A 26466-nucleotide genomic window follows, 5' to 3' on the forward strand; every position below is an offset into this window, starting at 1 on the left:
ATGCTTTTAAATACATTTATAAATTTAGATGTTTTTTCAGATTTGAATTTTCATAATACATTTCCAGAATACATTTTCGAATTTTTATTTTTTAAAATATATTTTCAGATTTTGTTTATCAGAATTCTACTTTAATTTTTGGAACACAAAAAATCTATTCCAAATTTTCTTTTTCGTGTATTTTTCAATACCAGAATAAAGGACAATGTTGAAATTTCAGAAACTAATTGGGTGCAGATTCAAAAGCATCTGATAAAGAAAGCAATTGCCAAACGAAGACACCATTATCCAGTAAAAAGGTAGCATTTTCCTTACGGAAGCTCTATTCATATTCTCTAACACTTTCAAAGATTGGCACAATACGGATTCTGAATGGTGTAAGAACTAAGAATGATACTTGGATTTGTTCCCTTTATATCTAAAAAAAATCAGGTACATAAATATCTTCCCTTCAACACTTATTTTTTTAAGTTCATGCATTATCTAAGACTTTGTTTATTGAGGCTGTAAAAGAACCAAAATAATTGCTGCATTGCATTGCCAAACCAAAGAATTAATAATCTGATTCCTGCACTTCAACATTTGCAACTTAATTTTCCTTTCAGGAAAATGTTACTTCTGAAAATTTAGTCATCTCTACGAAAGACATGTAAAGACATAAAAATTCAAAATATAATTCAAAATCTCACAATACTAACTTTCTTTCAAGGGAAACTTGAGTGGAATACTTTCTGGGGCAACTCTTACAGCCAACATAATGTTCCTGGAGATTAAAATTGATCTACTATTTCAAAACTGAAATCAGGCAAAAGTTTTGACCTCTCAAGCAGAATCTGCTTCTGTCCCACCCTCGATCTCTTTACTGTCCTCCGAGATTTCAGTGTTAACTTTATCTTCTTGCGGTGCTTCTTGTTCAGGCTTTGCAGGTCCAGGACCAGCTGATACCTTCACCATTGATGGACGCAAGAGACGGTCACCAAGTTTAAAACCCTTTCTGAATTCTTGAATTATGATCCCATCCTCAAATTCAGCAGAATCCTCACGCATAATCGCTTCATGGAGCTTTTACAAGTAAAACGAAAATATAATTTATCAGAAAAACTTGTTCTCATGACCCGGAAGTCCAATACTTCAGAAACAACAAAATAAAATTTCTAGATAACAGAACCATGTGTCCTAGTGTTTTATTCAAGGCCGTAGCTGACGCAAAATGTTTGAATCAAAGTATCTTACAACCAACCAGCGGGAAGTAATTCTCTATTTACTAACATTATATCTTGAGTTTGAGATGAGATTCTCAACACATTTCGCTAAAACCTTCTTTCCCTTGATACTTTTTGTGATGCAGTTTTACACTCACCAAGTTGGCTCGAAACAATCAAGAATTGCTTTGGGTTAAAAGCGTGTCAAGGTCTTCAGGAAACCTGAACAAGCTTGATGAAGTGTTTGAAAAAGTTCATCAAGGACATGATTGAATTTCGAGCCAACAGGTTTGCGTGCCTGCATCAATCATAGATGACAGCATTATGCCATAAAAAATGTAATGGAAGACTGTAACCATACAAAACATATTTTCTTAAACAAAAATAAGATATTTTTCAGGGAAGAGACAAAAAATCTAAGATATATATGGTAATAATCCAAATACAATATACATTATATTACAGAAGTTGAACAAAAATTAAGGGCATAGTGCAACTAACAAAAATTGACAATTATAAAAGTTTGGTGCATTCTAGCCTTTATAATAGAAAATTTAAATTTATCAGTTTCATTTTTACATAAAACGTTATCCCCTCTATAATGATAAGATTATTTTTCTTGAAAATTAGATAAACTTGAATTTAACTACAAGTCTACACATTGAAATTGCTGAATGCAGATTAGCTTACCAATGGATCAAAGGGTGTTCCAATTGTCTCCACTGGTTCAACTCCAAGTGAAGTTAGAATTTCATTGAATTGCTTATATATGCTCTGATAGCTGTTGTTTACTTTCTCCTCTCCCTCTGTCTCCACCTTAATCTGGGTTTTTGCTCTCTCAAAATTATCCAATACAGGCAATAAACTTTCCACAACTTCACCCTGAGCATTTGTGACCAGTGAAAGGCGATCTCTCTCTGTCCTCTTCCGAAAATTGTCAAAGTCTGCACTAATCCTTAGAATCCGAACCTTTTCTATTGACAATTCTTCAGATAAAGCCGCTATTTTACCTTCAAGATCTTTTTGCTCGTCTTCAATGGATTTTAATGATGATTCTAGCTCAGTGATTTTGACTTCATCATTACTAGCCAATGCTTCTTTGTATGATTGAAGTAACAATACGAAAGGTGAAGCAGATGCTTCATCAGCATCGCTACCCTCATTGTCACTTGCATTGTCCTTTACGTCAACAGCACCATCTAAAGGATCCTGTTACATTAGTACATGAGATGAGAACCCCCACTATTTCCTTTATTAAGTTAGTCAAATTACAAAATGTCAAAATGACGTGTATTCCTAAAGCGTGAAATCATACTCAGAAAAGTCTAAAATTGCATGTGAGCCAAAAAGTGTGGAGCCAAAAATCTTGTAATGATAAATTCAGACTCCATAATGAAGAGTAATTCGTGTAGTGTAGTGATGGAAAATTGGATACATGCTAAATATCATAACACCTGCCTACAAGGTTGTCAAACTAGATAGTTCAATTAAACTCAAGGAGGAATCGTAAAATAGTTGACAAACAAGCAGTAGGAATCGTAAAATAGTTGACAAACAAGCAATAGAAACGAAAATGATTATAACGGAGTAATCTCTTTTATTTCAAGATATTTTATTTAATTTTTGTAGGTGATATATGTTGGTTCTATTTTGGGTTATATGGTGTTGATTACGTGTTCTACTGACTTACCTAATGTGCTTGAGGTAGCAAAAAAATCCAATATTACAGTAAGAGGGTTGTTTTCTTGTAAATTATGCCTGCCTAGGACACTGCAGTTTAATACAAGATGTTGTCAAACTAATGAGTTTACGTAAACTCATGGAGATTCCATATTATAACAAGGCTTTAATTACTGAGCTGATCCCTAACTACGAGTTGGTCAACTTGGTCCTTAATCATGTATTTTTTTTAATCAAGTCCCTAGGGTTAGTAATCCGTTTAACCATTATCTTCCACGGAATATTCCTTATTCCCTCCTTATTGGCAGGATGAAACCACCAAAAATGCCAATTTATGATTGTCAACTTTTGGCCTTCAAAAACTGCCATAGATTGTCACTTTCTACCCATTTCAAGCCACCAATAAAGAAGAAATCGTGGGGCAAAAGATAAACCAACCTTAAGGACTCAAAAAGATTTACATGATCAAGACCCAATTTGAAACTTCCTTAGTTAAAGGGACCTACTTGAAATTTTCAAAAGATTTGGGGACCAATAATTGAGCAATTAAACCTATAAAAATTATTAAAAACATATTACCTGCACTCTATAATAAAGTTTATTCATAAAAACACAAGTTCATAAAGTGAAAACATTTCGAAAGAGTTAATTTCTCCAAATCATTCAAACCCTAGTAAAACACTATTGCCAAAGCGTAAAAAGCAGGAGAAAAAACCCAATCATTCTAAGGTTTCTAATTAGAGTTTGTGCCAATTCACACAAGTTTAACGAGATTATCTAAGTTTGTCCAAAAAGGCGTTTGGTACCAAGTTAATCCATTGTCTCTATCTAGAATCGTAAACTCAAGAGTATAGAGTTAGACAACAAAGGTTTAATAATCATATTTTAGAATTTTCAAGTGATCAGGTAGGAATGTCACGAAGTCTGAAAAGTCCCCACCTTGAACTATAACTGCCAAACCTCACCCTTTGTATGCAAGATCCTTTTCCCTAAATACTAGATCAATATCATCAAGAGTCTTCTTCTTTCTTCGTCTACTGCACCAGAAGAACCAGCCACTGTCTGCACTTGATTTTTATTTTACTCAATCCTTCCATACTCCTTGGCAGACATAACCCACTAAACCCTATCTAGATTCCAGCTGTGCAGCATTGCTTACAGAAAAACTACATCATACCCTCAAACATTAATTAGCAGCATTAATACTTAACACCCTATATTCAATCTTTGGACAACCTCCCAAAGCATTATCGTAGGGGGGGACAAAAACAAACTTATAAACAGTTCCTTAGGTTTTATTTGTCCTCGTCCTCTAATTAGAATTGGAGTCTGACCTCCGTAATTTGCATAATTTTCGAATGCAAAGCTTAAATACGCAAATCTTCAAAGATAAAACACCAATTCTGATTAGGAAGTGACACAAAACGCATTACGGAATTTTATCTAAGTTAAATCCTTATCGCAAACCTCATGTGGACATACTTAAAAAGTTTGCCGCAAGACCATACTGAAATATACATTTGGGTGATTGATATTAGAATTGAAAACGAACTGGGTCTAACTCAACTCCAAAAGACATTTGAAGAGGGAATAATCGTACAACACAAGTCATTATAACGAGCGCATTGGCCATTGTGTCTAATTTACGTAGAATCTTAACACACCCCTCACACTCTCACATGTCACAGCTAATTGATTTTATAGCACAATATCTATAATCATTTCAACAAATTTCTTCTTGTACCGCACCAGAAAATGCTAAAATTCCAAACAAATATAAAACCCAGAATTCAAAATTGGTTCCAATTCCAAAGCTAATAAACAAAGAACAAAAGACAAAAGCGTTAGCGATAGAGAGGGAGAGCCTCACCAAAACCTGAACCTCCGGTTCCTGAACCTGTGGGGCCTCGGTGTCGCCGTCGAAAGCGAAGGGAACGAACCTGACGAACCGCAGAGAGGGAACAGTAGGGAACCGCAGGGAGTAGAGGAGCGAGGGTTTTCTCCAGCAGGTAGTGCTCAACGAGGCAACGGCGATGCGCGAGGGTTTCGGCGACTTGGCGGTGGGCGGCGGAGGCGTTGGCCGGAAAGTGGGGGTTCTGAAAACAGTGGCCATTACGAGAGGGAGAGAGAGAAACAGAGAGATAAGGAGCAAGTGAGTGGCGAATGCACGAACGCTTAAGAATTGAAAAATATGGTGGGAAGGAAACAACCGTTGGATTTGGTGGGGTGTGGCTTAATCAGACGGTGGTGGTTGAGTTGTGTTCATTTTGGAGAAAACACTTCAGATATCAAATCAAATATCTAGAACAATCTTCGGTTCCGACGTCCGTCCATTTTATTTTACTTTAATATTATTTTTTTACAGTTTGTATTCTAATTAAATATATTTGTTAATATTTATTGTTAGATGTGGACCGTTTTAATAGGAGAGTGGAGATATTGATATATTATTTTATTTTTTTAATTGATCTTTTTTTCTATTAAATAAAAAATTAAATATATTTGTTGTGTTCATTTGAAAAGAATGAGTCAAGTAAAACTTTGAATTGAAACGATGGTTAATGGACATTTACTTTAACTCCAAAAAATATATTTCATTGTTGATATCCTTACTCTTTTGTTTGAATTTTGAAAGAATTATTTTTTTATTTCCTAATTACTCTCCACTATTGTAGTTGTACCGTCCCGTACCCGGGCGTTGACAAAGTCAAAGTCAAAGTCAACGTAAGGCGTCGCCCAAGTGGGGGTGACGTCAAGTGCAGGCATCGCCTAGAGGAAGCATCGCCTAGAGGAAGCGTCGCCCAGAGGGAGCGTCGCCAAGATAAGGCGTCACCAAGATAAGTCGTCGCCTAGAAGGCGTCGCCAAGGTGGAGCGTCGCCGAGGTAAAATGACACAAGAGCAAGGCAACCACAGCGTTGCTCCCCGATGCCCATGGGTAGGAAAGACCATGGAGGGGGTGACGCCGTGGGAAGGCCTCAAACCCTGATAACCAGGGGACAGTGTTAAAGAGAAGAGAAAGGTGGCTTCAAGGCCATAGAAATAGCGCCAGTATAGAGCAACCTGACTCGTGAAGTGCCCCTGCCGCCCAGAGACGCCCTTGGGATAGATACGACCCAGGAGAGGGGTCACGCCCGGGGGCAGCCAGGTACAGGGTACGAGGGGAAGGTAGATACGCTCTCACAGTGAGTGACTAGAGGCTTGGGGGCATGAGTTGGCACCCAAAAAGTCACCCCTTGCGCAGTTGCACTCCCAGGTAGGGGGACTCACACGAGGAAATACCCTCAGAAAGGGTGACGGTGCTGTGAGGCCCTCCACGTGTACAGCAGCCAAGTCAGAATAGAAACGTCATTTTGTCAGGTACAAGGTAATTAAGGTTATTTAAAACAGTTTCTGTTTCGAGCGTTTAAGGTACTATAAATGCTCCCAAGCGTTTCGAACGTCTTAAATGCGCTGAGCGTTTTATAATTAAATGCGCTTTAAGGCGCTTTAAATGCGGGAGTAGTTTAAATAGCGCCTCGAATGTTGGGAACGGGGTTCGAACTTTTGGCAAATTTTCCAGAAACTCTCTAGTTGCTTGCTCGAGCCTTGAGGTTACGCACAAGGGACTAGGGAAAGATCTTTGCCAGAACGAGAAAATATATACTGGACACAGTTCATTTAACCACCTTCAGAGTACCTTTCACGGTGCTCCGATACGGAGGTGCACAGCTGACTTGAGCGTCGGAGTGCAAACGGCCGCTAGGGCGCCCCTTTGTCCTCTTTTGCAGGACTCCACAGGTAACCAGTGGGAAGGAGTCTCTAGCTGACGGTTGAGGTTGCGCACGAAGACGTCCCAGGTCAACCGGACGGAACAGTAGCAATTTTAAAATTGATTCACGTACCTACTCCCTCTCCCCACATTCTTTTTTTACCCTACTTCCCACATCCTTTTTTTACCCTACTCTACTTCTTACATTCTTTTTTACCCTACTTCTCACTCTCTTTTATCTTTCCTTTCCTCCTTCATGTAAAATCATACTTTCATTCTCACATCTCATTCTATGTTTTGACCTTTGTGTTTATGAAATTGTAATTGAAGTTTGTGAGTAAAGGGAGGAAAAAGACTCAACAAAAGGAGTTGCGCGCACCATCACAATAATCAGTAATTCTCTTTATGTGCATTTCAATTTGTGAAACATGTACCGACCAGTACTCGAACATCGACGTTAGGAATCAACATTGGACATCGCCAACAGAGGGAGGGAGAGATCGGACATTGGTGGTCTGAGCAGTTATGATTGGCCACGTAAGGTGGGCCCCAGAATTATACTAGTTACCAGTTAAAACATCAGAGATGGGAAGAAGCCCTAAAACACGAGAGATCCATGCAGGTGGTGTGCATAACGCATTCAGGCGCGGCACGAGTGAATAGTCCTTGGAGGCGCTAAGGTTCGTTAGGGTTAGGGATTTCAAGGAAGTTGCATGCATGGCACGTGAACACTTAGGGCACCCATAAAACAAATGGCCTCGCAATGTTGGTGCATGAGTTGGTACCCTGACGACCATTTTGTTAGTTGTTGCACTCCAGTAAAAAGAAGTCCTATGTGCTAGATTACACTAAAATTGTGTGATAGCGGCGCAGGGACATTCTCCAAGGAACCCTAGATACGGGTAACAGAACCAGGGTAAACCCTAGTTTCAACCTATATAAAGGGCACTAAGGACCCTAGCAAGGTACACAGTTTCTAAGACTAAAACTACTTGATACACTTACTGTTTCTTTGCCTTAATACTGACTTGAGCATCGGAGTGCAAACGGCCATCAAGGCGCCCTTTGTCTTTGCAGGTGAGAGGTTTTTCAACTAAGGAGGTTTGATTCTCAGGCGGAGATAGGCAGGCCAGTGACTGTCGTTCAAGTCAACCGACAAGCAAGTCAACCGGCAAGAACAAAACACTAATTTGTCTTTTGAAATTATGATTAAAACATGTGACTAGAGGGATAAGAAGGACTCGACAAGAGGAGACATAGGGTAAATGATGAAAGTCCTCATAAGATGCTTTTCGGTAACAATTTTATGGATTTAAATAAAATCATACAAGCATTAACTAAACTATATTCTCATTTCCTCATATTTTACAAAAAAGTTACTTCCAATTTGATTTTTTGGTTTTCTGTCATCACCGTTTCTCTATCTTTTCTCTTCCTCGAATGGGGAAAGATCCATCTTAGAATGCACGCAGGCAACCTGAACCATGGCATCTTGAAACCCCGCGCCATAAGCGTCGGCGACGTCGTTGGTGAGCTCTTCTTCTGTTTGCTTGAAGAGTTCAATCTTCTAGCCAAGCTCCCCCTCCACCTGGTCCAGTTAGACCTCGCGCTGAGTGGCTCTCTCCTCCAGCTTGACCATCTTGGCCTGTGCCTCCTCGACCTTCTCCTTCAAGCCGACCACCTCGTTGCGGAGAGGTAAGATCTTCGCCTCAGATTGTAGGGCTTCCTTAGACTTCTCAAAAAGAAGCCTTTTGACCTCCTTCTCGGATTGACGAAGGCTCGCAAGTTCTTGATACATGGTCGTTTCGCGCTTGGAGAAGGTCTTGGCCTAGAGGGCTAGTTCTTCCCTCAGTTTCGCTGTCTCAGCCTGAGAGTCTCGTGCCTTACTCAGAGCGAGGTTGGACGCGATAAGGAACTCCCCGAAGCATTGAGCCACGCGGTCCTAGAGGAGGTCCTCACTCAGGCTATCCACCACCTCCTTATTATGGAAGCACCTAAGAGCTTGTTAGAGGATGACAGAAGATCGGCGACAACAGGAACTTAGCCACCTTCAGGAGCGTTCTCCCCCCATCTTCATGTATGATAAGGTCACGAGGAGAGGAGGCGTTGGGGGGTTGTCCCTAAAGGATGGAGCGTGGCCGTTAGAAGCAGAGTGTGAAGGCGCCACGACATCATCCACCCTTTGTCTATTGAAGACGAGGCCCACGCAGGTGTCTTCATCCTCTGAGCCAGTCTCCACTACCACCCCCTTCTGTTTATCAACGGGGGTTGGTTTAGATGAGTTGGGAGCAGAGGTAGCAGGGGGGAGGGTTTGCAGGGGTTAAATTACCCACGCCAGCAGCAGCCCTGCGCTTGGCAACCAAATCAGCCAATTTCTTCTTCTTTTCCTTGTTAAGAACCATCTCTACACAAGAGGCATATCATCAGTAAACACACAAGTAAAGATAAGTACACACATGATAAATGAAAGCAAGGAAAATAGGGGGTACCAATACGCTTTTTGAGGGACACGGGTTGGAACTCGAATTTGATTAGCTCAGCGGTGTCGAACACCGCCCCCAGCTTTGAAAAGAACTCGCAGGTCCCCCGAACTTGCAGAGTTAAGTCCTCCAGACTTGATGGAGATCAAGATCAAGACGAAATGGAAGCCAATAATCAAGGACAAGAAGAGGTAGAGGCTCAAGTGATAGACGCTCAAGGAGTCATTAGCCCACCTCATAGGCTTACAAGGAGCAAGTTCAAGGCTTTAGGAAATAGTGGAAGGTTGTTTTCTCTTTTTATAGTTTCTTGTGTAATAAAAGGTTCTTAGAGGGAAACATTAGACACCTCTTTTGTAAAAGCATCTCTAGGCTTTAGTTTAGGAAATTATAGAAGCTTGGGGGTGTGAGCTTAGTAGGGGGCGTGTTTGTAGGAGTAGTTTAGGTAGCTTCTAGAATAAGCTTTGTATATGACCGGCCCTTGCTCCTATAAAAGGAGGGCTTAGGTCCTTCACAATTCATATTGGAATTTGGCTATAGAGAAACTCTACTCAATTTGAGAGAGAATTGTGTGAGAACTTTGTCTTCTCCTCTACCTTGTCTTATCTTGAGTGTGTTGGTTCTCTCAAGTGGCGACATTTGCTCACTTATCTTGGAACCTTCACACTTCAAGTGGCGTGACCATTAACCAAGCTCTCCATCCTCATAAGTTCATCTCTTCTTCATCTTTTCCTTTTCATTTCCATGCTTATACGAACTATTAAACATGTCTTAGCTTCATTCTATTCGGTTTTTTGCTTCCTTTTCACTTTATGTTCGGCTCTTCTCTTTTCTAGCTTGATTTGTTCTGTTCATTTCTATTAAAGGAAAAGAAAGAATAGGGTAAATCCCTTGTGTATATTGAACACATAGGGTTATGTTTATATAGGAAAAAGAAACATATGGGCTAAGCCCATTACATAAATATGAGATATCTAACAATATCTATAATATCTCATAATATCAAATAATATCTAATTATATCTAATAATATCTAACACTCCCCCTCAAGCTGGTGCATATAGATCATATGTACCCAGCTTGTTACAAATGTAATCAATCCTAGGTCCTCGTAAGGGTTTAGTAAAAATATCTGCTAATTGATTATTTGAATTAACAAACTCAGTCTTGATATCTCCTGATATAATCTTTTCTCGAATGAAATGACAATCAATCTCAATATGTTTTGTCCTTTCATGAAAAACTGGATTTGAGCTAATATGAAGAGCAGCCTGATTATCACATATCAGTGTCATTTGAGTAACCTCTCCAAATTGCAATTCTTTAAGTAACTGTTTAAGCCAAATAAGCTCACAAGTAGCCGAGGCCATAGCTCTATATTCTGCTTCTGCACTAGATCTTGCCACAACACTTTGTTTCTTGCTCTTCCAAGAGATCAAGTTATCACCAATGGAGACACAATAACCAGAAGTTGACCTTCTATCAGATGGAGATCCTGCCCAATCAGCATCTGAATAACAAACGACTTTGGTATGGTTATTATGACCATATAACAAACCTTTTCCAGGAGAGCCTTTAATGTACTTCACTATACGAATGACTGCATTCCAATGATCTTCACATGGAGAATTAAGAAATTGACTCACCACACTGACTGCAAAGGAAATATCAGGACGAGTAACAGTGAGATAGTTCAATCTTCCAACTAATCTCCTGTACTTCTCAGGATCTGAAAGAGGCTCCCCCTGATTGGGTAGAAGCTTGACGTTGGGATCCATGGGAGTATCAACAGATTTCGAATTCATTAACCCAATTTCCTCCAAAATATCTAATGCGTACTTTCTTTGAGAGATAACAATACCAGTATTGGATTGTGCTACCTCAATCCCCAAGAAATATCTGAGTTTGCCAAGATCTTTGGTCTGAAAGTGTTGACAAAGGTGTTGTTTTACTTGTGAGATGCCATGGTGATCACTGCCGGTAAGAACAATGTCATCAACATATACTACAAGATAGATACACCCAGCACTCGAGTGACGATAAAAAACTGAATGATCGCCTTCACTGCGAGTCATACCAAATTGTTGAACAACATTGCTAAATTTTCCAAACCAAGCCCTAGGAGACTGCTTGAGGCCATATAAGGATTTGCGAAGACGACATACCAATCCAGAAGACTCCCCCTGAGCAACAAAACCGGGAGGTTGCTCCATATAAATTTCTTCCTGCAAATCCCCATTAAGAAAAGCATTTTTAACATCCAGTTGATAAAGAGGCCATTGTTGAAGAGCAGCCATAGCTATGAATAAGCGAACAGAGGCCATCTTTGCTACTGGAGAAAAAGTATCACCATAGTCTAAACCAAAAATTTGGGTATAACCCTTAGCCACAAGACGAGCTTTGAGACGATCAATAGTACCATCAGGACCAACTTTGATAGCAAAAATCCACCTGCAACCAACAACAGATTTCCTAGATGGTAAAGGAACAAGTTCCCAAGTTCCATTATTCTGAAGCGCATTCATTTCATCAAGCATGGCCTGACGCCAACCAGGATGGGCTAAGGCATCACCTACAGATTTTGGAATGGATACAGAAGAAATAGACGAAAGGCAGGTATAAAAGGGTTGAGATAGTCTATGGTAACTCAAAGCAGTATAATGTGGAGAGGGATTACGAGTAGAACGTATACCTTTACGAATAGCAATAGGAAGATCAGGTTCAACAGTCGGAGGTTCAACTATAGGAGCCGGAGGGGGATGAGGTGTTGGCACCAGAATAGAGTCTGCTGATGGACGATGAGACGGTTGACGACGACTATACACCTGAAGAGTTGGCGGCGGTGGTGAATTGTTAGGTGCACTAGGCACAACAAGAGGAATATTAACTTGATTAGATGAAGAAATTGAAGGAGAAGGACAAGACTTAAAGTAAAGGGAAGATTCACTGAAGGTGACATCTGCTGAAATAAAATAACGGTTTAAAGACGGTGAGAAACATTTATATCCTTTTTGTGATCTAGTGAACCCTAAAAAGACACATTTGTGTGACTTAGGAGATAATTTATCAAGACCAGGACTAAAATTATGAACAAAACATGTGGACCCAAAAACTTTGGGAGGTAAAGAGTGGAGAGGGTCATGTGGAAATAAAATAGAATGAGGAATTTTGTTATCTAAAACTGAAGATGGCATGCGATTAATGAGATAACATGCACTAAGAACGGCATCACCCCAAAAACGCTGAGGAACATCACCATGGATTAAAATAGTACGAGTTGTTTCAACAAGATGTCTATTCTTGCGCTCAGCTACCCCATTTTGTTGAGGTGTATAAGCACATGAAGTTTGATGAAGAATACCATGAGAAGCCATAAAATTTTTAAAAGAATGAGAAAGATACTCACGTCCATTATCACTGCGCAAAATTCGGATGGAAATTCCAAATTGATTTTTAATTTCATTGTAAAATATTTGAAATATAGAAAACAACTCAGAACGGTTTTTCATTAAAAATACCCAAGTACATCTTGAATAATCATCAATAAAAGTAACAAAATACTGAAATCCTAAATTAGACTTAATACGACTTGGTCCCCAAATGTCAGAGTGAACTAAGGCAAAAGGAGATGAAGCACGTTGTGAGACACTACGAGGAAAAGAACTACGAATGTGTTTCCCTAACTGACACGACTCACACGATAAAGTAGACACATTAGACAAACATGGAACAAGCTGTTGCATCTTGGCAAGACTAGGATGACCCAACCGAGCATGAATGAGAGATGGAGAATCCATAATTGCGCCAACATGTGCAGAGATCTGTAGTTGATAAAGTCCATGAGACTCACATCCGGTGCCAATCATCCGTCCCGAACTCCGGTCCTGTAAAGTAACAGAATCTTTGGTAAAAGAAATAACACAGTCAAGGGAACGAGTGAGACGACTAATGGATAATAAGTTAAATGGAGACCCAGGGACATAAAGAACATTATCAATAGATAAAGATGAAAAAAGATTAATAGTACCAACACCATGTGATGGTACCTTATATCCATTGGCCATGGTAACTGAAGGTAAATAACCCGTAGTAGATAGGGAAGAGAAAAAAGATTTATTACCAGTAATGTGATCAGTGGCACCTGAATCTAGAACCCAAGGGCCATGGGAAGTGGAGTGAGTGAGGCCAACAAAAGATGTACCTGAATGTGCAACAGAAGCCGTGGAACTAGGGTTCTGACGATCCTCATACCATTTAAGAAATTCATTGAAAATAGCAGGCTGGCTTGGGGTATCAATTGAAGTATGGTCCATGGTAGAAGGTTGCACAGGGGTAATTTGAGCAACCGCAACAGATCTAGGAGGACGACCATGTAAGGCATAACATCTGTCAATTTTGTGGCCAAGTTTGCCACAATGGTCACACTTGTGACGCCCTTTGCCCGGCTTGTGAGCGCGAGTACGATCATTATGCTGAGATACTAAAGCAGAAGAGTCATCAACATGAGACGTTATATCAGCGGTGTGTTTACCTGGCACGCGCAAAAGGGTAGAACAAGTGGAAGTAAAATTGGGCACAATAGGAGATCCCAAAATTTGATCACGAACGTGAGAATAATCATCAGGAAGACCATGTAAACCCAATAACATGAAGAACTTGGATCTTTGTTCTAGTTCTTGAGAAGGAGTAGAGGCAGGAGGTAATAACTCATTAAAATCATGAAGAAGAGCATGAAGTTTACCTAGATATTCTGCCATTGTACCATCAAGACGTTTGGGAGCAATAATTGTGAGAAGATTTTGACACACACCATAAAGACGTTGAGTATCATTGGTGTATAATAATTTTGCTTGTTCCCAAACTTCTGAACATGTTTCATAGGTACGAAAAATTTGTTTTAAAGATGAGTGAATGGTCGATTTGATAACAATGCATAATTGAGCATCAATTTTCGACCAACGAACAACCTCATTTTCAGCAAGAGTAGGATGAGTAAGATGATCAACATAACCTTGACTCTTAAGCCATAATTTAATATCTGATGCCCAAGTGTCATAATTGGTTCCATCCAATTTGTCAATGGAAAGATGAACATTGACGTAATTAGTATAAATAGATGAATCCGGCATAATGACGGAAGAAGAAGCCATAGTGGCAGCGGAAGCGGAAGAAGCCATAAAAGATAAGGACAAATCCAGTCACCGGTTAATTGGCGGGAGCAACAAAGATGAAGGCTCCGACAGCGATTCCGGCGGTGTCTCCGGCGAAGGTCCGACGAAGTTCCGGTGAAGGTCCGGCGAAGGTCCGGCGAAGGTCCGGCGAAGGTCCGGCGAAGGTCCGGCGAAGGTAGGGGTGGTGGCTGGAAAAATTCCAGTGAATAGTGGATTCACCAATAAAAATTGAACCCTAAACCCTAAACTCTAACCTTATGCTCTGATACCATATTAAAGGAAAAGAAAGAATAGGGTAAATCCCTTGTGTATATTGAACACATAGGGTTATGTTTATATAGGAAAAAGAAACATATGGGCTAAGCCCATTACATAAATATGAGATATCTAACAATATCTATAATATCTCATAATATCAAATAATATCTAATTATATCTAATAATATCTAACAATTTCCATTCTTAAGCTTTTTAAACGGTGCATTTGCCTTCTTGTTCAATTTAATCGATTCAATTGGCAATAGATGGATCTTCCATGTGAGTTTGGTGTTTGGTGCAAGTTTTGGTGAGTTCTTGAAACATAGAACATTGATCCAATTCTATTAAAAGTGCCTATTCATTCTCCAACTCAAGTTGATTCCATAAAATGTCAAAGAATCATCTCTATCTTGCTAGTGGAATCATATCAAGACTCCTTGGCTTTTTAAGTCTACGCTTCTCCACCCAATAGAGGGGAAATCCGTCTAGAAGGGTAGGGTCGTAGACACTGCAACTCACCTTGAAGAACTTCTTCCTGAAGCCCTTGTAGGATTCTTGGAAGAGAGTTAGGAGAACTTTCCCCGCCACTCCTTTAAAGGTCAGCCACAACCTCTTGCCGGGATTCTTCGCCTCGAAGAAGTATAAGAAGACGTCCACGGAGGGCGTGTAGCCAAAGTGATTGCACAAAATAATGAAGGCCCTTACAAAGGCCCAAATGTTGGGATGCAGCTGGGTAGGGGCCACGTTAACCTCTGTAAGCAACACGCGCTCGAACCCTGTAAGTGGCAAGCAAAGCTTGACCCGCTTGAAGATGGTGGAATACATGAAGAAGAAAGGTCCTCCAGCTGGGTTTGCGCGATCATCAGCGCACACAGGTTCGCCTTTCTCACAAGGCCGAAGCGACACATACGCATCGTGCTCCCTCCCAAAGACACGACACTTCTCATCAGCTTCACCCTCCTTGTACGTTATTACGTCCTGGTTGGAGGTATATTTGGTGGTTTCCGCTAAAAGGTCATTAGGAGCCCAACGGTAGAGGGTTATGTAGTCAATAGAGGGAGGAGGGTTCGGTGCTGTTTTGGTTCTGGCCATCTCGAAGAGAGCTAAAAAGAAAGAGGAGAAAGGAAGAAAGACGAAGGTTTAGAAGAAGATGATGATGTGACTCAATAAAACCAGAAAAACAGAGACTCGTGAACGAAGAACAAAGAAAACATATAATGCAAAAAATCTAAAATGCAGAAAACATAAACAGTCCCAAAACAGTTATAGCATATTATGAGCAGCAAAATCATAAAGTAAGAGCAAACAATGAGTAAAGATCATACCTTTGATCAAGTAGGGAATGAAGGTATGAGTTTGGAGGAAGAAGAGAGAGCATTTCGAAGGAGAGAAATGCTTGAGAAATGATTTGCTTAAGTGAAAGTAATAAAACAGTGAAAGGGAGTGTAAAGGTTTAAACAGTATACGAAGAAGCGCAAGCGCCAACAAGTGATAACCGTTGATCTTGCCACGTGTACGATGATTTAGAAAGTATGGTGAGATGTCACTTCGGTGTATTGTTCACATCCTGTCACCCAGTGCCACGTAGGTCACCTAGGGCGATCACTTAGTTTCTTCGCTGAAACAAGTTACAACTCGAGACTGAGGGGTTTGTGTACCGACCAGTCCTCGGACATCGACGTCAGGGATCGACATCGGACCTCACTAATAGAGGGAGAGATCAGACGTTGGTGGTCTGAACAGCTATAGTGGGCCACGTAAGTTGGGCCCCAGAATAACACTAATTATCAGTTAAAACATCAGATATGGGAGGAAGCCCTAAGACACGAGGAATCTATGCAGGTGGTGTGTGTAGCGCATCCAGGTGTGACACGAGTAAATAGTCCTTGGAGGCGCTAAGGCCCATTAGGGTTAGGGTTTCCAAGGAAGCTGCATGCATGACACGTGAATACTTAGGGCACCCACAGAATGGATGGTGCGAGAGATTTGGTGCACAAGTTGGTACCTAGGCGGCCATTCTGTTAGTCGTTGCACCTCAGTTAAGGGAAGTCCTATTTGCCAGATTATGCTAAAATTGTGTAATAGCGACGCAAGGATGTTCTCCAAGGAACCCTAGACATGGGTAACATAACAAAGGTAAACCCTAGTTTCAACCTATATAAAGGGGACTAAGAACCCTAGCAAGGTATACAGTTTCTAAGACTGAAACTACTTTATACACTTAGTGTTTCTTTACCCTAATATTGACTTTAGCGTCGGAGTGCAAACGGCCGTCAAGGCGCCCTTTGTCTTTGCAGGTGAGAGATTCTTCAATCAAGGAGGTGCGATTCTCACACGGAGATAGGAGGGTCCGGAATTGCTGTTCAAATCAACCGGCGAGCGAGTCAACCGGCGAGAACAATTTCTTAAATGTTAATGTGCTGAGTTACTAAAATATCATATTTATTCATTATATTCCAACTATTGAGGTATCTTCTAATATTTGAATTTTAAAAAATATTTATTTTAAAATATTTATTTCATCAATTATCCGTTTATAATATTTAATTGTTTTTTATTGTATTTTAGTTATTATTATTATTATTATTATTATTAATAATAAGTAATATGTGTTTGGTTTTATTGGAAACGAACTAGTTTTATAAAATGTTAAATGTTAGTGATTATATCATATATAGTATTATATTATTTGTTATTATTTTAAATTCTTTTATTTTTTGAAATTAAATTTATATAATAAATATATTATATTTTTAAATTAAATCACTTGTATTGCAACATAATTTATCCGTGATTGTTTTACCTATTTTATCAATTTGATTATTGTATCATTTTCAATTATCATTCTTATATATAATGTTTACTTCCTCTAACTATTCTTATTTCATAATAACTGCATACTAGATATTGTGGTTTATAACATCAGTTGTAATTTTAGAAAAAAAAATTGTAATTCGTTTTTCTTCTATTTTTTAAAATTGTCAAATTTGTTATTTAAATAAATCCGGTGCTTTGCACGGTTAAATACTAGTATATATTAGATAAAATTATAAAGTGATAGATAGGACATTAAAATACCCGTGAATGAGAATGCATTGTAGCATGTGATGAATGGACCACACGCACTTCTAACGTTTTTGTCCCTTTCAAAATAATTAATCATACATCTAATTAAAATTACTTTTACTAATATAATTCACGTGTTGAAATAATTATTCACATGACTTTTTTTATCTATCATAATTAATAAAGATATAAAAATTATGTTTAAATTTTGAAGACATAATTTTTGGACGTATTTTGTGTATTTTTAATACTTAAACCTCTAAACATCTTATTAACTCTTCTCATTTGTTATCTCTTTTCCTATCTTGTAATATTCGTATATAACTTTCTCTTTTATTCTTTTTACTTGGTGTTGAATAACACTTAGATGTCTAAGTATTACTATAAGAAAATCATTGAATAGAAATCAAATTTTATTAGAAATAAAAATAATTAGTTAATTAGTTCTTATAGTGACTAAATTAGAGACAACTTTAGAGATTAAAAAAAATTTGATTCTAAATTAATTTATATTATTATTAAATAGTTTCTAAATTGGTATCTAATTAGCTACCAAAGTTTTTGCTACCAAATTTAGAATCTAAATAATTGGTAGTTAAAACCTTGGTAACTAATTAAATACCAATTTAAAAACTATTTAACAATAATACAAACTAATTTAGAAACCAAAAAATATTTTAGTCTCTAAAATGGTCTCTAATATAGTCATTATAGTAATTAATTATTTTTTGTTTTTAAAATTAATTTTTATTGAATTATTTTCTTGTTGTAGTGTATATTCTCACTTGTTATAAAGACATATTTCTTATTATTAAATAAGATTATAGATAATTGAAGAGTGGGTTTTAGACATCTTACATATGGAAAGAAATAGAAAAGAAAAGAGAAATAAATAATTGATATGATGAAAATATCCCCTTCTTTTGAATTCCATGAAATAATGGATAGACTCCAAACAAAAACATGTTCTCAAGTAAAAAGTTGACCCCTTTTTATGTTGTTCTGTAACATCATTGGATTCATCTCTCTACTTAGGTCCTACTTGGTGTTCCCTACTTCATACCCTTTTCCTTCCTCTCAGGCTTTTGAATTTAGAGAACAATTGTTGGCAAAAGAACATGAAATTGAAGAGTGAGAGCAGGTTTATGAGCCTTTGGGTTGTGGTATCTGTGGCACTTTGTTTGAATATTGGAAAGTCAGTATCAGGTTCAAAGAAGTGCCATTTCCCTGCCATCTTCAACTTTGGTGACTCCAATTCTGACACTGGAGGCCTCTCTGCAGCCTTTGGACAACCTGGCCCTCCCCAGGGAGACTCCTACTTCCATCACCCTGCTGGCCGTTACTGTGATGGCCGTCTCATTGTTGATTTCATAGGTTCTTACTTCCCTTCTTTAACTCTCAACCCTTTTCTACTTTTTCTATGCTTAACAACATATTTCATTTCAAACAAACTACTTATTATCGTCACAGTAACTAATCATGCACTGCTAAACCCTTTTCTTTTCTGACTTTTACTTTGATTCTCTAAGAAAATTTCAAATCAGTATTTTGAGTCATGAATGAATGTATATAGTTTGTAAATGTTCTTATTCTTCTTTTTCTTGCATTAGTTATAATAAATTAAACCATCTTGTTTCATGACTTTCAAAGAGCTTGATTTTAATTTTTTTAAATAATTGAAAATTTTCTTAACTTTGGATAAGATCAAGTTCTTTAATTTTATTGAATAGTATTTTGATTGAAAAATCCACCGACAGATTCATTGGATTTTGTCACTATTCATAAGATACAAATTTGCTAAGGTCATCTTTGTCTGTAGGTACGTAACAGTCGTTTAGGGTTTCTTTGCTTAATTAAGGATTTGTTTCTTGAAAAAGTGTATACTATGATTCTTCACATAACTCGGTACTCAAATTTCATTCTTTAATTTAAGCGATTTGCTTTGGATACAATTGCAAAATTAAGAGAACCTGAAACTTTAAGTTTTTTATTTGAATCATGCATAATTTGATCATTTAAAAGAATAAAGCCATTTTGAAAGATCACTACTCTCTATACGTGGATTTTTCCAATGTTTTCAATCACTTAGTCAATTTTTTTTATAGATCACATGAAATACCTTTTTTTTGCATAAAATCCTTAAATTACAACAATTGGTGTATAAGGTTGGCCTAAGTTGTGTGAATTTTGGTGATATGTGTGAAGTTTTGAGTTCTATTTTCTTTTGTTTATAATGATGATACTGATAATTTATTCTCATTATCGCCATTATAATCAAAATTTGATGCAACTTTGAGAATAACACTATCTATGAATATTAAATGCATTGTTGCATTATAGCAACACATACTTCTAACTTTTTTTAAGTTTAAATAAATAAATTTGACAATTTTTAATGTAATTTTTCATTTTTGAAAATGAAAACCTTTTTACTTAGGTTTTGCATAATCTCTCTCTCTCTCTCTCTATATATATATATACATATATATATATATATATACACACATATATATATATATATAATTTAGATAAATTATAAAGTAATAGACAGGCCATTCAAATACCCGTGAATGATAATGCATGCATGTGATGAATGGACCATGCGCACTTCTAACATTTTTGTCCCTTTTTTTAGCTTTTAAAAATAATCATAACAATAGATGAAAAACCAATATAATTAATCATACATCTAATTAAAATTAATTTTAATAATATAATTCACGTGTTAAAATAATTATTCACATGAATTTTTATCTATCATAATAAACATATAAAAAATATGTTTAAATTTTGAAGATATATAAATTTTTTGACGTATTTTGTGTATTTAAAATTTTATAGAATGCGAGACATTATCCTAATATATGTTTTAATAAGAAGATACTTAAAATTGTTTTTTAACAACAATTATGATTGATTAATTTTATTTTAGCTTATCATATAAGGGGACAAAGTTAATAAATATTATTAGCTATGTTGATTGAATAATTACTATTAAAAATATAATTAATGACTACTATTTTATTTCAAATAAATCTAAAAAATTTAAAACTTTAAATGAGGATAAATTGCAAAAGTATTATTTTACACTAAGAGTTTAAGTTATAGAGAGCATTCTAACATTGATGTTCTTGATTTATTTTTATGATTAAGAGAGAGAAAAGTAACATTTCAATAAAAATATTAAAATAGCATTTATTTTTAGAATATATGCATTTATAAAATATTATTAACAATACAAGTAATTGTTCCAACTGTTGACAGAAAATTTTCAAAATCATCAACAATGATTGAACCATTTTTTTTATTTAGAGTGAAATGTTAAAATGACTTGATTATAAAACTTGGATATCTGATTTTGCAACTAAAAAAGAAGCAAATTAATATAATTAATGACTACTATTATTTTAAATAAATCTAAAAAAATAAAAACTTTAAGTGAGGATGAATTGCAAAAATATTGTTTTACTCTTGAAAAAGTCACGGAGAACATTGATGGCCTTGATTTATTTCTATAATCTTTATTCTTTTTTATAATTGAGATAAAAATAGCACTCCAATAAAATAATAAAATATATTAAAATGTTTTTCTTTAGTATATGCATTTATAAAATGTTATTAACAATACAACTAATTCTTACAACTAAATTATTTAAAATTAAAATCAATTAAAATTCTATCTAAGATCAACAATGATACAAGATAGATTGAATGGAGCAATGATTTTTTAATATTTAAACCTCTAAACATCTTATTAACACTTCTCATTTGTTTTTTTTTCCTATCTTATTATATTCGTATATATTTTTCTCTTTTATCCTCTTTATTAAGTGTTGAATAGCATGTGGATGTAGCAACATATTTCTTATTATTAAATAAGATTATAGATAATTGAAGAGTAGTTTTTAGACATCTTGCATATGGAAAGAGATGAAAAATAGGAAAAATCTTAGTAAGATGTTTGTTTTAAAAGAAAATAACACCTTTTTTTCAATTCCATGAAATAATGGATAGACTCCAAACAAAAACATGTCCTCAAGTCAAAACTTCACCCCTTTTTATGTTGTTTTGTAACATCATTGGATACATCTCTGTACTTTGGTCCTACTTTGTCTTCCCTACTTCATACCATTTTCCTTCCTCTCAGCCTTTTGAATTTAGAGCACAATTGTTGCTACAACAACATGAAATTGAACACTGAGAGCAGCTTGATGACCCTTTGTGTTGTGGTATCTGTGGCACTTTGTTTCAATATTGGAAACTCAGTATCAGCTTCAAAACAGTGCCACTTCCCTGCCATCTTCAACTTTGGTGACTCCAATTCTGACACTGGAGGCCTCTCTGCAGCCTTTGGACAATCTGGCCCTCCTCATGGAGAGTCCTACTTCCATCACCCTGCTGGCCGTTACTGTGATGGTCGTCTCATTGTTGATTTCATAGGTTTCTTTAACTCAACCCTTTTCTACTTTCTCTATGCTTAACAAGGATTCAAATTCGTCACATTTCAAAGAGACTAGTTTTTATGTTGACAGTAACTCTTACATTCCACTCCATCTAACTTTTTGGGCTATCTCAATCTAATCATGCACTGTGTCAACCCTTTTCTCTCTACTTTTCTAAGTTCACTTTGATTCTCTCAACCAAATTTCAAATCAGTATTTTGAGTCTTGAATGAATGTATATAGTTTGTAAATATTGTTGTTCCTCTTTAGTTTCTATGCCATTTCAATTAAAAGAGTGTTTTTTATCTTGGAAAATGCCAATTGATTTGACCTTCATTTTCATATTGTGCATCAAAAGCTAAGAAGCTGGGCAAGCCTTATTTGAATGCATTTCTTGATTCTGTGGGGTCAAATTATAGCCATGGAGCCAACTTTGCAACTGCTGGATCCACCATTAGACCTCAGAACACAACCCTTCATCAAACTGGAGGGTTCAGCCCTTTCTCTTTGGACGTTCAATTCAATCAATTCAGTGATTTCCAACGCAGAAGCCAATTTTTTCGCAACAAAGGTAATGGCAACACATGAATCATATTTTCCCTTAACATATCTACTTATAATCTTCATGTGTAATGTCCAATTGGAGCATATTGGAATGGATTCCAACAATAGGATGTGAACATGTTTATGGAGTCGTGATCATTTTTCATCCCTCTTAGGTGGAGTATATAAAACATTGTTACCAAAAGCAGAAGACTTTTCTCAAGCATTATACACGTTTGATATTGGTCAAAATGACTTGACATCCGGTTACTTCCACAACATGTCCACGGATCAAGTTAAAGCATATGTTCCAGATGTTTTGGATCAATTCAAGAACGTAATCAAGGTAAACCATTTTAATGTATGTGATATTTCTGGTTGCTGAGACAGAAAAGTGAACTTATTTAGTTCTTGCATTCCGATAGGGTAGCATTTGGAGTTTCATTTTCGGATGTGGAAAATAGAAACTACTTAAAAAGTAACTTCAATTTCGAGAATAAATTATGTATACATGTTTGGCTTGATCTAACGTGATATTCTTACAAGAATATGAACTAAAACTTAAATTGAAGACAACTAAAGGAACTGCATAAAGTTTAATCAGAAAACAAACTAATATCATGGGCATGACATAACATGTATGTTTGTGTATCTGTTTGGTGGTGCTAGTATGTATATAATCATGGAGGAAGGTCATTTTGGGTTCACAATACGGGTCCGGTTGGTTGTTTGCCATACATAATGGATCTTCACCCAGTAAAACCATCATTAGTGGACAAAGCAGGATGTTCAACCCCTTACAATGAAGTGGCCAAGTTCTTCAATCGTGAATTGAAAGAGGTTGTGGTTAAACTCAGAAAAGAGCTTCCCTTGGCTGCCATCACTTATGTTGATGTTTACGCTGTGAAGTACTCTCTCATTAGTCATCCAAAGAAGCATGGTAAACCCTTTGTCTGGTTTGGAGTTGTTTAGTTTGTGAAAATGTGTGGAAAAATGAGTTGTGTTTGTTGAATGCAGGGTTTGAGGAACCACTGAGGGCATGTTGTGGACATGGTGGAAAGTACAACTACAATTTGCACACTGGATGTGGTGCTAAGATTAAGATTCGTGGGAAAGAGATTCTGGTGGGGAAGCCATGCAAGGATCCATCTGTTTGGGTAAATTGGGATGGTGTTCATTACACTCAGGCTGCAAACAAATGGGTGCTAGAACAGATTGTTGATGGTGCATTTTCTGATCCACCTATTCCTTTGAACATGGCTTGTCATAAGCATCTTTGAATGAAAGGGTGCTAACACCCTTGTCCTCTTTTCTCTGTATCTTTGACAAATATTCAATGAAAAAGGGTCACACATTATCCTCTCTAAGACGTTTGTCGATCCTTAATATATTGAAGAAGATTATGAGGATTGTGATGATCTAGACAAGGCATGCAAAAATATTAAGGCGGGCTTAAACCATAATTGCTTCATAACTCATGAAACAAATGTTGAAGTATGCAGTTGATTATTATGATATGTGAAGCACATGTGTGGAAGATGAATTTAATTAAGTCAGAGTTGACTTTGCTTTGTCCTCAATATAACTAATATTAAGTCGATAAAGTGAAATGTAATAAAAATAAGGTAAAAATGATGTTTGTCTTGACAAATATCACGTTATTAACATGAAAAAAACAAGATTTTGATTGCATGTATTGTTTGGAGAAGTAAAAGGAAGGTAAATAGATATAAATGGAAAATAATGATTTATAGAGTAAATGGATTGGGCAGTGAGTAAAAGAATAATGTGAAAGTTAAAAAGGGATAAAGTTGCTCCTTTGGATAATAAAAACAAGAAAAACTCAACTCTGGATGAGCCAGAGCGGAGAAAGAAGAAAACTCTTACGCAAGGTTCAGAAGAAAATGGAGTTTGTTAATATTACGGTGTTAGAGCGCTGAGAGAAACCCAAAAAAACCCCTAAAAGTCGGGAGAATGGAATCGAGCGTTCTGGAATGTCTGGGCGTTGAAATCATCGGCGTCATGAGTCCGGTGTCGATCTGCATGTTCCTGGTGGTTCTCCTGGTCTACGCCCTCTCCTCGCCCTCCTCCTCCGCCGCCACTATCACAACCGCCGCCAACCTCGTCTACGCCGAGAACCCCGCAGACAGCACCGCGCAGAAGCTCGAGGGCGCGCTCCTCAACGCCGTCGTCTTCGTCGGCCTCATCGCGCTCGTCACTTTCCTCCTTGTCCTCCTCTACTACTACAACTGCACCGCCTTCCTCCGCCACTACACGCGCTTCTCCGCCTTCTTCGTTCTCGCCTCCATGGGCGGATCTATCCTCCTCTCACTCCTCCAGCGCTTCTCTATCCCCATCGACGCGGTAACCTCCTTGCTTCTGCTCTTCAATTTCACCGTCGTTGGAGTCCTCTCCGTCTTCGCCGGCGGGATCCCGATTCTGCTGCGCCAGGGGTACATGGTCTGCCTCGGGATCATCGTTGCCGCGTGGTTCACCAAATTGCCCGAGTGGACCACGTGGACGCTCCTCGTCGCGCTCGCGCTCTACGATTTGGTCGCCGTTCTCGCCCCCGGCGGCCCGCTCAAGCTCCTTGTCGATTTGGCGTCCACCCGGAACGAGGAGCTGCCGGCGTTGGTCTACGAGGCGCGTCCGACTGTCGCGACCCGAACCCCCGCCGCCCTAGGGTTTCTAGTCGCCGGGGTTTCGGATTCGGAAGCTTCTAGAGTGGAACTTCAGGTAGTTTCTAGAGGTAATGTAAGTAACATTGATAATGACAATGATGATGACATTAATGTGAATCATGGTAGGAGCGATGAAGGGGAAAGGTCCCCGTTGGTTGGTGGAATGAGATTTGGTGAGGTTGTTATTGATGAGGAGATGTCTCCCCTTGTTGAGATGGGTGGGGTGGCGGATGGTGAGGAAGAGGAGAGGGTGATGAGGGAGATTGGTGGAGATAGGGGGATTAAGCTTGGCCTTGGGGACTTCGTTTTCTACAGTGTTCTTGTGGGGAGAGCTGCCATGTATGATTTGATGACAGTTTATGCGTGTTACCTTGCCATTATTTCGGGACTGGGGTGCACACTGATTTTGTTGTCCGTGTGCCGGCAGGCTCTGCCGGCGCTTCCAATTTCGATCGCCTTGGGGGTTCTGTTCTATTTTTTGACGCGGCTGCTGATGGAGCCCTTCATTGTTGGGACTGCCACCAATTTGATGATGTTTTGAGGTTTTTGAGAAATACAGGTTTGGCAGGCTAGGGTTTAGGAATGTTCTAGTGGTTTCATATACAAGGAATTTTTTGCATGGAGTGATTCAGTAGGATTATATCCATTACGGCAAGTGATATACTTGTGCTCATTGTCTCACTTTTTTCACAGATAGTGTTGTAACTGATGCTTGAAATGAAATGCAATCCAACCTCTTCCACATCCTTTTCTTTAGTGATTGTAAATTTCTAAACAATAATGACTAGTTATATTAAGAAATGTCTTCCTTGGCTTGGCCTTTTGATGTACATGAGATTTGGAGAGGAAGTTGGTATTTCTGGCATTCGTTGAGTATATTACATCTACTTGAGTGTATGTATGGATATTTTATACAATTTATAGCCTCCAAGCTGTTTTCCTTTCACGTTCTTATTTATGGACATAATAATGGAAATTATCCGTCATATTTTTAGATTAGCATATCTCTTACAAACCGGAAACAATTCAGAAGGCTGTTTCAAGTATGTTGAAATTGTTGACTTTAAGTAAGAGGGTAGGTAGCATTGACTGGTGATTTGTGTTTATGTATCACGAGTACATTCTGATGTGCATGAAAAGAGTGATCTTCATATGCTTGTACTATATTGCACACAAGTAAACTTCATGGTTCATGCA

The 26466-nt window shown here is 37.7% G+C and overlaps 3 protein-coding genes across 5 annotated transcripts; 2 read left to right on the forward strand and 1 right to left on the reverse strand.

The window, feature by feature from the left end:
* Positions 1-512: 512 nt before the first annotated feature.
* On the reverse strand, positions 513-5190 carry EMB1241 (Co-chaperone GrpE family protein). Of its 2 annotated transcripts, XM_068616226.2 has the most exons (4): positions 4753-5146; positions 1893-2411; positions 1361-1500; positions 513-1062 (listed from the first exon to the last, which is right to left on the reverse strand). In XM_068616226.2, the coding sequence occupies exons 1-3, from the start codon at positions 4993-4995 to the stop codon at positions 1396-1398; spliced, it is 867 nt and encodes a 288-aa protein (XP_068472327.1). In that variant the 5' UTR covers positions 4996-5146; the 3' UTR covers positions 513-1062; positions 1361-1395. The 2 variants fall into 2 exon arrangements, with proteins under 2 accessions (XP_068472327.1, XP_068472325.1); XM_068616224.1 differs by lacking the exon at positions 1361-1500 and having other exon boundaries at positions 4753-5190.
* A 13331-nt stretch (positions 5191-18521) lies between these two features.
* On the forward strand, positions 18522-26215 carry LOC137813793 (GDSL esterase/lipase At3g26430). Of its 2 annotated transcripts, XM_068616223.2 has the most exons (6): positions 18536-18977; positions 21751-22043; positions 22404-22616; positions 22765-22934; positions 23258-23528; positions 23606-24006. In XM_068616223.2, exons 2-6 carry the CDS (start codon positions 21788-21790, stop codon positions 23866-23868), a joined length of 1173 nt encoding a protein of 390 aa, XP_068472324.1. In that variant the 5' UTR covers positions 18536-18977; positions 21751-21787; the 3' UTR covers positions 23869-24006. The 2 variants fall into 2 exon arrangements, with proteins under 2 accessions (XP_068472323.1, XP_068472324.1); XM_068616222.2 differs by lacking the exon at positions 21751-22043 and having other exon boundaries at positions 18522-18977; positions 23606-26215.
* On the forward strand, positions 24563-26215 carry LOC137813790 (Presenilin-1). Its single transcript, XM_068616221.1, has one exon. The coding sequence runs from the start codon at positions 24563-24565 to the stop codon at positions 25808-25810; it is 1248 nt and encodes a 415-aa protein (XP_068472322.1). The 3' UTR covers positions 25811-26215.
* Positions 26216-26466: the final 251 nt, after the last annotated feature.

Source organism: Phaseolus vulgaris, chromosome 1 (assembly GCF_051622355.1).
Source record: "Phaseolus vulgaris cultivar YP4 chromosome 1, ASM5162235v1, whole genome shotgun sequence".
Lineage (NCBI taxonomy): Eukaryota > Viridiplantae > Streptophyta > Magnoliopsida > Fabales > Fabaceae > Phaseolus > Phaseolus vulgaris.